General features: G+C 43.7%; 1 protein-coding gene across 1 annotated transcript; it reads left to right on the top strand.

The window, feature by feature from the left end:
• The first annotated feature begins 4,392 nt into the window (after nucleotides 1-4,392).
• si:ch211-63p21.2 (FH1/FH2 domain-containing protein 1) lies at nucleotides 4,393-11,557 on the top strand. Its single transcript, XM_070544284.1, has 9 exons — nucleotides 4,393-5,669; nucleotides 6,378-6,518; nucleotides 6,617-6,799; nucleotides 6,916-7,035; nucleotides 7,106-7,267; nucleotides 10,478-10,731; nucleotides 10,818-11,034; nucleotides 11,127-11,235; nucleotides 11,335-11,557. Exons 1-9 carry the CDS (start codon nucleotides 5,190-5,192, stop codon nucleotides 11,361-11,363), a joined length of 1,695 nt encoding a protein of 564 aa, XP_070400385.1. The 5' UTR covers nucleotides 4,393-5,189; the 3' UTR covers nucleotides 11,364-11,557.
• Nucleotides 11,558-12,085: the final 528 nt, after the last annotated feature.

The raw sequence follows: 12,085 nt of genomic DNA, 5'->3' as shown, positions 1-12,085 counted from the left end.
GTGCCACATCAAGATGCTGATCTGACATCATGAGTAGTGCGCAGGTGTACCTTATACTGCCCACAATAAAAGGCCACCCTGGAATATGCAGTTTTTTTGCTTTATTGGGGGTCTGGGAACTCAGAACCGGTCAGTATCTGGTGTGACCACCATTTGCCTCATGCAGTACAACACATCTTCTTCGTATAGTTTTTATCATATTGTCAATTGCGGCCCTCCTTGACCTAAATAATACATATAGATCCCCTTATAGACAGAATAAGTGGCCTTCAATCAAATCAAATGACAGATTACAAGTAATAAAAAGTAAGTAAAAGGATCCAATTACATTGATGTTTTTTTTTTGTTGAAAACAAGAATGTGCACCTTTTAAAAAAATCTCTTTCAATTACTCCATGAATGTGTGTGCATGATGATCTGAGCATTGACCAAAATAATAATGATCCTAATTTTTAAGTAATTATTATTTCTAACTTCTACTAAACAGAAAAACTCAAGTCCTGTTACACCTTTCTGTTGTTGGTTCAACCAACTTATGGTGAGTTTGTATTTATGGTGTGTAGGACTCCTTAAAATTGGCATTATTTAGTATGAATTGATATATTCATAACTCTTGGTCTTGTTTGTTATTTAGTTTGCTTTAATAATTAGTCAGAAAACAGTCAGAGTTCAGCACAACACTGGTGGAGGCATTAGTGGTGGTACCTGCTTACTGAGCTTCTAGACTGGTTGTAACTTTCGTATTCACACAACTCTTCTACAATAGATACACATTTAAAGGGACAATGTGTAGTTTTTACCATTAATCTGTGGAAACATCCATTGAAATGTTGTTGTAAATTAATTTAATGATGCCCAGTTGTCCAAATATATTGACGGTTTCATAACATATAACCATAAAAATCGGGTCTAAAATACATGGAGCGGGTCTAAGTCTCTGGGCAATGCCATGTTGGATGCCATGTTTTCTTCTACGGAAGCCTGTGAGGACATAATGCATTTACTTATTTGTAACAAATGGTTACAAAACTTTCAGTAGTATTAAACGTTCTTTTACACATTTACCTCTTCAGTCGTTGCGAGTGTTGAAATGGAGTCTGGTGCTCTTGTTATTTTGCTGTAGGTTGCACTCTCAAGGATTTTTGACCCTAATGGTCATCCGTTGGTAAGGTCTTATTTGAACACAAAAGTAATGCTTGCTTGCAATGATTTAGGTATCTACTGCCCCCTATCGCCAGGGGAAGCACACACTGTCACTTTAAATGAGCATGGACATCAGGAATTACTGTGATACGGAATGGTCCCCATCACACAAAACACATGCACACCATCACATTCTCCGGCACAAACACGGTAAAGGTCGCTACAGCTCTGTAAGATCCAAGTCTTCCAAATACCACGTGAGTCACGGATCACCGACATGTGAGAAGAATGTTCATGCTCCAGGACAATCTCAACAATCTACTTTTACCATGACTTCATCGTTGTCTTGTACTCTTAAAAGCCCAGGAGCAACTTTTTCATTCCATTAGATTAATATAGAAGGTCTCAAGACCCAGCACTTCCTGTTTCATCACCCATAACGGGGCTTCAGTCCCAACTTTAGGATCCGCTGGTCTAGCACACATTCCTTTGATCAACAGCTTGGTTTTGGATCCCATCATGGAAGAGTTTAGTGAGCCCTCCAATCATCAGGTCCAGAGACCTGAGCCTGTACTCTGAACACCACTGCAGCCCAGACTGCATTGTTGTTGTTGTGAGGTGGTGTGGTACTCTGGTGAGGTATTGTCTTTGAGGAAAATGAGACGTTTGGTTGCTTCCAGAAAAAATGATGCACGTAACGGTAAGTGCATATTTGAGATGCAATCCACTGGATTGACTTTAAGGAAATTTAAACTTAAAGTTGTTATTTTTACCTTGTTTATATCAGGATAATGAAAATGAATTGCTTGGTCCTACAGCCATCTCACAAACATTAAATCGCTTCAATTATATTTCAATAAAAGGGTCCAAATAAGTAAAATGTTCTTTTAAAAGAATCAAACATCCAGTGCCATGTCTCTGGCGTCTAAGAGCCTCAAACAGCACGTGTCGGTAACTCCCTGATCCGTATCACGCCGCTGTGCGAGTCCGACTACGTCATGGTGGGACCCACAGGAGCTCCAACCCTAACCCTTGAACACAGACGCTTTATTTGTGCGTGTTGCTGGGTGCAAACTGAGGAACAGTAAAAGTCTGATTAACTTTCCCAAGACAAGCTGTTTTCAAAAGAGGCTTTGAGTTTTGCAGCGGACGTTAAAACCTTCTGTTGATAAATAAATGTTCAACTCTGGCGCTGGTTTTGGTGCAAAGGTCCCGCGGGTGCTGCTGCCGCCCGTAGACAGCGGGGCCACTCAGCAAGATAAAGTGTAATTAGGAGAAACTTAACGGTCGAGGGGGGGAATCCTCATTAGGGCTGCATGCAGACCGTGCGAATAACCCCTGAGAACATTGTGGTTTATAGACCGTCAGCACTGAGCAGCAAAAGCGGCTTTCTTTAGGCAAGGTGCAGCTCGGTTGTATTTTTATCAGCAGTGTCCCACACCTGCGCAAGATTATGATTTTAAAATGTTATTCTTGTTTTTATGTTTGCTGAGTTTTTTCCTAAACACTAATTATATTTTTGTCAGCCTTTATTCCAGCATTTAGAATTTTTTTCTCAACATTTTGATGTTTTTTGCTATACTCTGTAAATAATGTTTCAGAGTTCTTCCTTTTTTGTCTCAATACATCATCTTTTCTGGTCTTTTTCACAGGCTGACCTTCATCTAGACATTTAAAGAGCAAGTCACCCCCTACCAGATTCTAACTCCACTCCCACTTCATGTTTGAAAAATGCAACAAATGCTGTTGCCTGGCAGACCGAGGGGGCGGAGCCGCTAACGAATACACACACACAGGCTCACGACAGCATTGTGACATCATAGTGTACCAGTTTACATCATAGCATACCTCTTAGCCAATAGCAGTGGCAGATTTAAATTCAAATACAGTGCAGAGTTTTTACCTGACAACGGCACAACACTAACAGTTTTAGGCAGAACATTACAATTTTAACTAAAATGCAAAACTCTTGACTACACGCATCTGCAGCACGATTAGACACACATTTATATAGTTTATCAGAAAAAATAAGTTGATTTGAGGGTGACTTGCTCTTTAAAGTCAACGTGACATGTCATTAAAATACACAAATTAATTTCCGAATCAGAAAAAAGACAGGAAGGAAGGAAGGAAGGAAGGAAGGAAGGAAGCAAGGAAGCAAGCAAGCAAGCTAGCTAGCTAGCTGATTCCATCTGTGAGCAGCCTAGTAGCTAAAAGCAGCTTCAGCCTGTTTGGTTCTGACCCGGTTCTAGCAGCTGACTGCTTCCGAAGGACCTCCGAGCCCTGCTGGGCGTAGAAACCTGCAGGAGATCCAACATGTTTTCAGGCCCCGTGTCAGTGAGTGATTTATAAATTAGTAGAAGCGCTTTGAAATCAACAGTTTGCTGGTTGCGAGTTTTAAGAACAGGAGTGACGTGCTCTCGGTTCTTTTTAAGACTCTAGAACAGGGGTGTCAAACTCATTTTAGCTCAGGGGCCACATTGAGGGAAATCTAGTCCCAAGTGGGCCAGACCCGTAAATAAAAAAAAACTTCAGATTGTTTTCTTTGTTTTAATACAATCAATATAAAACAAGGCTGGAGCCTGAGGACAGTGTAGTACAAGTACAACACCTGAAGTGTACTTGCAAATTTGAAAAAAAAAAAATAAATCAACAAAAAAATTTGTAAGTCACTTTGGGTAAAAGCGTCTGCTAAGCACATAAACATAAACAAATAAAAATAACATTCCTTAGTGATTCAAAGGGCTTACAGATCACATGGCTAGATCAGTTTCATGCAGCACTTAAAGTATATTTGACTCATTTTACTTTACATCTTTTAGCTTCACCAGCACATCAGTATCAGAAGTCACATCCTGAGTGGCAGCCAACTTCAGGATGGGATTCAAGTTCTTGTGTGAGCCTTGAGCGCAGCTTTGTTTTATTTATACTCATTACAGAGGAAACTTGCTCACAAAGATACGTTTATTTTCACTCTACATTGTAAAGTATGAAAATAAAGTTTACACAACCATCTCGCGGGCCGGATTTAACCCGCTTGCGGGCCGGATCCGGCCCGCGGGCCGCATATTTGACACCCCTGCTCTAGAAGCAGCACTCTGGGTTGGGTATAGTGTTTTAACCTTTTATTTAGTGCAACATTTTGACTTTAATCTTGAGTCTTTCTTCTACCTTCTGAGTGGTTTGGGGTTTGTTTTGCTTCATTTTTCAAACCAGGTTCCTACATTTAGTTACTACACGTGTCAAAGGCATCGAGAAACAGCTCTTTTATGTTTTTTATATCATTTTTTGCATCATGCAAGCATTAAAATGGAATATCTTTTGGTCTTTTGTGACTTCGTCTTCTTTTTAAAAGAGCAGAATCAAATATCATAATGAAACTGACGTGAAACAAAGACGTGTGCATTCATGAAGTCGTTCAGCTGCAGAGGAAGAAAATATCACATCTACAGATCAGATGTGGGGGGCTTGTGTATACACCACCATACCAGTCCAAACGGGAGATCCAGGCTGGATAAGGAAATGAAGGGAAGGGTGCAGCTCAAATAAACCCAAACTGATGCACCGGTGCATCCCCCTCATTTGCTCCCTAACTGAAGCTCTCAGTGTCGCTTCTAGAGGGGCAAAGGAAGGCGAAGGGTAAGAGCCGTTTGGGTTTGCTGGAAGAGCTGCCGAAAAGGCGTTCCTCAGATTTTCTCATCAGAGAGAAACTTAAACACGGGCCATCAGAACTCGCAAGAATTCTTTTGTTTTCCACTGAGGTTAGAGCTGTGGGGCCGGCAGCGAGCGTTTGGGACAAGAAGACTTGCCATTTGAGTTCTGAGAGACAAAAGGACACAATTACAGGTTGTGGTGAGGCGAGGACGACCAGAAGTGGTGAAGTGGGGCGTGTGAGCTATGTGCTGGTGCGGTGGACAAGTGAGGCAGAGCATCCACCCATATCCAGATGGAGTTGTGTGTGTGTGAGAGGTGGAGGCTGGCTGCACGGCTTTTTACAGAAGCATGAAGATTTCTGAAGTCAACTCAAGAAACAACCTTTTTAAGTCATGAAAAACTTTAGGAAGTTGGTGAAGGACTCTGATCACTCCAAGGATCTAACTTGGGATTTTGAACATTCATGGGATTCATTCCTGAACCCGGCTGCCAGACTCTGCCTGAACTCCTTGGATTTCTCAGACCTGTGGGATGAGGAGGAGAGTAGAGACGACGAAGGCAGCGCTGCAGCAAGTGAATCATCAACGGGTCCGCAGGAATCCCTGGTACCCCCACCTCCTCCTCCTCCTCTCCCCCCTCCCCTAGCATCACCTCTACCTGCCTCCTCTAAAGGTGCAATCATCAAAAGTCGCACCTTGAAGCTCCACTGGAGGGAACTGCAGAATCTGGCCCCACTTCCCAGGATGACACGCTTTGGGACGCAGACTATTTGGGAGGGACTTGAACCGGTGCGTTTGGACACAAACCGACTGGAGTTTTTGTTTGAATCCAAGACCAGTAGCACCAGTTTTAGCCTGACTTCAGGTCAGCAGGTGAGACGGATGAGAGATGATGGTGCTCTAAAACCAGTATTGAATGTTTTTCAGCCTTTTAAAAAACGAAGGTTTCTGACAAACTGATCGTTCACTCCGGGTTTCACATGCAGGCTAAACATGCAAAAGACCTTCAACCACGTTTTTCTGCATTAGCCACGAATAGAAAATAAATGGGGAAATGCTCGGGTAAGAAAAGCTAGTCGCCCATCTTGGCTCGTGACAGGCTGTGTTGGTTTAGCACCCAGGAGAGAGCAGAGCACATCTCGGCCAGTAAAAGCTAACAGCTATTAGCAACTCCACCACACAACAGATCTCCTTCAGGCTTGAGTTATTCGTAGAGATAAAATGTCAATGTTGCAGAGCAAACGTAGTGGTGTGTTGCTGTTGTCCAATCAGAGGCGAGATGTTTGAAAATCAGGAAATAAGAGTTGAAATAGCGCTGTGCTCTGCTCTCTGCTCCAGCTCACTTCTGCTTCCTGAAACAGGAGCGCGACACCTTTTTTCCCCACAGAGAGTGTTCACAAGGCATTCATTTATCTACAGGGCATTGATCCCCAGTGTCGACCCGCAGCGTTAGCTAAAAATCAACCTCTGTAAAACAAATCAAACATCTGTTTTGTAATTAGTATGTTTTTTGTTGTTTATCTCATACAACCGTAACTGAACTGCTTCATAAACCGTTTACCACGCATCACCCATCCACAGAAGCAGCTAAATGTCTCAGTCTTGGGAATGAAGAGGAGTAACATCATAACCATCTCTCTGAGCAAACTCCCTCCTCCCCGCCTCCTCCCCCCAGCCATCTACAGCATGGACAGCAGTGTCCTGGACAGAGAGGACATTCAGGTGCAGCATAAGTCAACAGGATGTTTATATCCAGCATATCATGATGGAAATGTCACAAGATGGAGACCAAAGCACGACTAATGTGTGTTTTCAAGCAGCGTCTTCAAGCCCTGATCCCAACTGAGGAGGAGATTTCTCTGATTAAGGAGGCCAAGGCCCAGAACCCCCTCGCTCCTCTGGCTCAGGCTGAGCTGTGTCTACTGACGCTGGCGGACATCCCTCACCTGAGCACCAGGCTCCAGCTGTGGGCCTTTGCTCTGGACTATGACTCCTTAGAAAGGGTAGGTTGAAGCACAAATAAAGAAACCAAAGATTGGTACAACTCATGGATTGATGACCCATCAGTTCCCTGGTATTCACCACGAATGCCTCCAAATGTGTCTTTTTCATTACAAAGGAAATAGCGGAGCCTCTTTTCCACCTGAAGCTGGCTATGGAACAACTGGCGTCCAGCCAGACCTTTAGGTTCATTCTAGCGACGGTGCTAGCGATAGGTAACTTTCTCAACGGCTGTAAGGTGAGTCATTACAAAATGTTGTTTCACTTTTTGTTCACGAAACATTAACTAAATGTTTTAACATCTTAAGGCTCGTGGTTTTGAGCTGAGTTACCTGGGGAAGCTGTCCCAGGTGAGGGACACACACACCCGCCAACCTCTGCTGCACCACGTCTGCGTGCTGCTACTGGAGCTTTACCCACAATCCTCTGACCTCCACTCTGACATCACCGCTGTCACTAAAGCTGGAAAGGTGTGTAGTTGCACCTGTATGTCTCCAACTGTTATGAGCGTACCTTAAAGCTGCTATAGCAAATTTGGAAAACAAATTAGCTTAAACCATTTTTTCCATGCCTCTTTAAAACATTATATAGCTATAAATATATTTTTACAACATCTGTTGTTTTGAATTTGTCTAAAAACCTCCACCAATAGCATGTTTCGGGCCGAAAGCAACCATTGGACCATTCGGCTGTCGGTCTCGCCAAATCGTCAAACTTCAGCCCTTCCCTGGGTCCTCCATTTATTCCACACTCGTGTATTTACCTACAGAACGCCACTGCTGTGAGAGGTTCTCAGTTCTATAACATCAGAGAAGGAGAAACGGCCAGCTGCTACAACTTCAGCTGTAGGACAAACTACCAGAGCCCCAAAAAGATAAACATCATTTGAAGTCGCAACAAAAGGCGTTTGGACCTAGAAAACGGAATCCCACAGAGCCCTGATGAGGAAATATACCAATGGAAATGGTGTTCCCTTACCCGGACGCAGGTCACTGGGGTCCCCCTCTGGAGCCAGGCCTAGTTGGGGCAAGTTCGCGAGTGCCTGGGGTGGGACTTTCACCCCGGACCCGGGCTCACGACTCGTGGGAGGGGCCAAAGAGGTTGGGTGCAATTTGTGATGGGTTTGGACCTTGGAGCTCTAATACTCAGCTACAGAAGCTGGCTCTCGGCATGTGGAATGTCACTTCTCGAGTTGGTGTGCGAGTCTGAGAGGTTCCGACTATAGCTGGACTCACCTTGACGCATGGCTCTGGCTCCAGAACCAGTTTCCTTGAGAGGGGTTGAATACTTTATCACTCTGGAGTTGCTCCCACTGAGAGGTTACGAGCAGGGGTGGGTAGGGATGGTACCTTTGACATTTGAATCGATACGGTACAAATTCCCGGTACCTAGGAATCGATACCGGTACTTAACGGTACCAATTTTAGATACTTTTGAGTGTTTAATATTTTCATTCTCTTTTATGATTAAATATATATTTTTCTCAATATATAACCATATTTGATAAATATCACGATAAATAACATACAACTGTTTGTATTTTAACATCGTCCTTGTAGTTTTATAAGCTGATAATTAAACTGAAGCAAACATCTTTACTGTGAACTAAATTTACTGTGTATCTTCATTCCTTTTGCCGTCCTTTTTCATTTGATTTTTCCTACTGGGAAGTTAGAATTTTCGAGGAGAAAGCGAACGCACCATTAGCTGATAACAATGGCGGCAATGGAAGCTAACATATCAAGCTAACGTTATCTTAAACAGTTTATTTAGCTGCTGGAGCAGATTAAAACGATGATGCCTCACACTTAGATCGTTGTCGCTGGTTTCATCTTCACCCAATCACCCGTCGCATTTAGTAAAAGTGAAGCCAAACTTTAGAGCGCGTTCATGTTCTTCTAGTCGGAAATTCAGAGTTCCGAGGAGAAAGCGAACGCACCATTAGCGGAACGGAAGCTAACATATCAAGCTAACGTTATCTTAAACATTTTATTTACCTACCGGAGCAAATTAAGATGAGGATGTCTCACTTAGATCGTTGTCGCTGGTTTCATCATCACCCAGTTACCCATCACATTTAGTGAAGTGGACCCAAGCTTTAGCGTGCGTTCTTTCTACCATGCTGCTCTGTTTACAACTGGCTCGCAGCGACCGACGACATAACGCTCTTGCGCATGCGCAGCTGTCTAGGCAAGTTCTCGTTATGAAGGACGGGTACCGAAACGAGGCACCGTTTCAAATGACGTGAATCGGTGCTCAGTCGGTACTATGGAATTCGGTCGGTACCTTAAAAAGTACCGAATTCGGTACCCTTCGCTAGGGGTGGGCATACTTGTTGTCCCCCATTTTGGTGGCCATAGCGACGGCAGCATTCCACATTTCTTCTGAGGGGGGAGTATTCATTGCAGCTTCACAGGCTCAAGGGCACCAGATTCAGATTAGAAATTGTTTTGGGGCCAGACAGAGATAATTTCCTCTCTGTCTTAGAGTTCCGTTGGTCCTCAAACTCTCCAAATCCCAATAATGGCGTAAATTAGTCTATCCCAATCCGTGCTGATTCATCCACTCGCTCCTTGATGGCATCCATCTTTTGTGCCAATGAATGAATCTCAGCCAAAGTTCCAAGCTTACGACTCATCTCGACAATTATATGAGTCTGTGCATTCACAGCGCGGTGTAATCCATCCCTGAGCTCTGGGAGAGCGCCAATATTCCTCGAAAGCTCGTTAATTTTCCGGTAAGCCAGGAAGCATCCTAGGCCAATGAGCAGGAAACCTGACACCAACACCACGAATATCCAGACATCTTCAGAATCCTTTACAGACAGTTGAGAGAGGCAAATCAGGTTCCACTGTTTCCAGGAGTCCATGATATGCCCAACTGGATCTGTCCCAGAGGGGCAACCGGGAGCCCCTTCTCCCGTTCTCATTGTGGAAAAAATGTTGTCAATCGCGTTAAGTGACCAACTGACCAGGTCCATTTTAATAATTTCAGTTTCCAGTTTCCAGAAAAAAATGCAGAAGCAGCCGTACACCCAGAGACAAAGAGCCTTGGGATAAGATAGGGAGGAGAGGAGGAAAAAGCGTCTGTACTCTCCAAGAGCCACAAGAAGGGTCAAAAAGCCCTGGGGAGTGCAAACTTTAGCAACTAACAAGCACACAGACTCCTTTTTATCTCTGGTAACAAGTGAAGAGGTAAACGTGTAAAAGAACAACATTTAAGAATAACGACAGATTTGTAACCGTAAACAGTAAATGCATTTTGTCCTCACGGGCTCCCATAGAAGGAAACATGGCATCTAATATGGCGTCAACCAGTGACTTAGACCCGCTTCCATGTATTTTAGACCTGATTTTTATGGTTGTATGTTATAAGGCCGCCAATATTTTCAACAACTGGGCATACTTTCATTCAGTTTCAACAACATTTTGATGGATATTTCCAGAAACTAATTGTAAAAACTACACATTCTCTTTAAAGAGGACTTGGTTTCATTTGGAGGACGTTTAGCTCATTGGAAATGTGATAGATCTAGCTGTTGCACGAGTGGAATACAGCACTTCCATTACTCATTCAAATCAAATATCTTCAGCACAACATAGGACCAGATCACAAAGATCTTTATTGTAAATTGCAATAAGATCAAATGTAACGCTAAAATGGCTCCTTTATCCCTACAGTGTGACTACACTCTGGTCCAGACTAACTTTACACAGCTAGAGGTCATGTGCAAGGCATCATGGGAGCAGCTGAAGGTGCTGGAGAGAGCAGAGGAAAAGAGGAAAGGAGGAAAAGGAGAAAATAGGAAAGGGAAACATGATGACGGGTCTCTGGCTGCTGAGTGTTCCCTACGTCACCGGTTGCCCAAGATTCTGAAAGAGTGTGAGGAGAGACTGAAGGTCCTGAGAGCTGTCCATCGCCGGGTCATCAACAGGTGCCTTGCAGATTTTTTAACATAGCAACAATTATGTTTTTCTATTAAAAACTTATAACTTCTTTCTGTTCGACTGGTTTCTGGAGGTTCCACTCTTTCCTCTTCTTCCTGGGTTACTCCCGGGTCATGGTGAGAGATACCAAAGCAGAGGATTTCTGTAGAACCATCAGCAACTTCTCGTTAGAGTACAGGTCCACACGGCAGGCCATCATCCTGCAGAGAGAGCGGCAGAAAGCTGGAACCGAAAGTCCAGGACCCAACACGCCTGTATGCGGCAGGAGATGTCAGCAAACTCCATCACAGGTTGGCCTTTCAGATGCCCGTAAATAATTCATGTTTACTCACAATCACCAGGAAGTTCAAATGTGGTGAACCGGGTGTTTGTCGACCTGCAGGACAGTGATGAGCAGAGGAAGCTGGAGGAGGCACTGAGAGCGCCTGAGACTGTCGCCAGACTGGACGTTACTTTGCCTCGAAACCGAAGGAGACTGGCTGACATCAAAGGTACTTCATACCTCAGTTTCTCTGTCCTGTTTCTGTCCTTCTACAAACTAAAATTTTACATGAATTTTCTTCATCTTGTAAACTTTTTTTTCCCCTCAGGTTCATTTTCACGATCCCTGAAGTGGTGAGACAGCCGATTGTCTCCAGAGTCGCTGGTGAATGTCACAACTTTGTCATTTCCCTCTTATCAGCACTATTTAAAACTACAGGAAGTGATTGTGTGAGATTTTAGCTTTGCAATTGTTTTATTTTCAATGTTACAAATAAAGAACTTAAAAATGCAGTGTTTGTGTTTAATTACTAAAAATAAATGAACATGAATAGGTGTAACAGCTCATCGTTGTTTTCCATCACTTATCTGGGTCCACGTTATGGGGGCAACAGCAGTAAAGCCCAAACCATCTCTTACCCAGTCACCTCCACCAGACTGACTGAAACTGACCTGACCTGATCTCCCTGTCGATCTGCCATCTTTGTTAACAACACCCCAGGCTGTCTAAATTTCTCCACTTAGGGCAGGGGAGCTGGAGAAGAATCCACCCTTCCCAGTCAACAGCCAGGGCCTTGACTTTAAAGGTTCTGAATCTGATCCCAGCTGCTTCTCATCTATGAATCACCCCAGAGCAGGTCCTGGCCTGAAAATGTCAACAAAACCACTTCATCCGCAAGAAAAGCAGAGATGAGATCTTGATGTTTCCTAATCAAACACTCGCATCTCCTTGATTTTGTCCGTAAACACAACAAACAGGATCAGATATGAGGGAGAGCGCAGTGGAGTCCAGTTTGCACAAGGAATGATCTTGGCTTTGTGCAGAGAACATGGGCACGCACCTCTTGCTTTGACTGGACT

The sequence above is a fragment of the Nothobranchius furzeri genome, chromosome 14 (assembly GCF_043380555.1).
Source record: "Nothobranchius furzeri strain GRZ-AD chromosome 14, NfurGRZ-RIMD1, whole genome shotgun sequence".
In the NCBI taxonomy this organism is placed as follows: domain Eukaryota; kingdom Metazoa; phylum Chordata; class Actinopteri; order Cyprinodontiformes; family Nothobranchiidae; genus Nothobranchius; species Nothobranchius furzeri.
Note: the sequence above shows the minus strand (reverse complement) of the source record. Positions and strands in the feature narration are given on the sequence as shown.

Excerpts from the sequence above, each read along its gene's own strand:
- si:ch211-63p21.2 (XM_070544284.1), top strand. The coding sequence starts at position 5,190 with ATGAAAAACTTTAGGAAGTTGGTGAAGGACTCTGATCACTCCAAGGAT. Across the intron at positions 7,268-10,477 it reads CTGTCACTAAAGCTGGAAAG|TGTGACTACACTCTGGTCCA; the intron begins GTGTGTAGTTGC and ends TTATCCCTACAG. Across the intron at positions 11,035-11,126 it reads GTCAGCAAACTCCATCACAG|GACAGTGATGAGCAGAGGAA; the intron begins GTTGGCCTTTCA and ends GTCGACCTGCAG.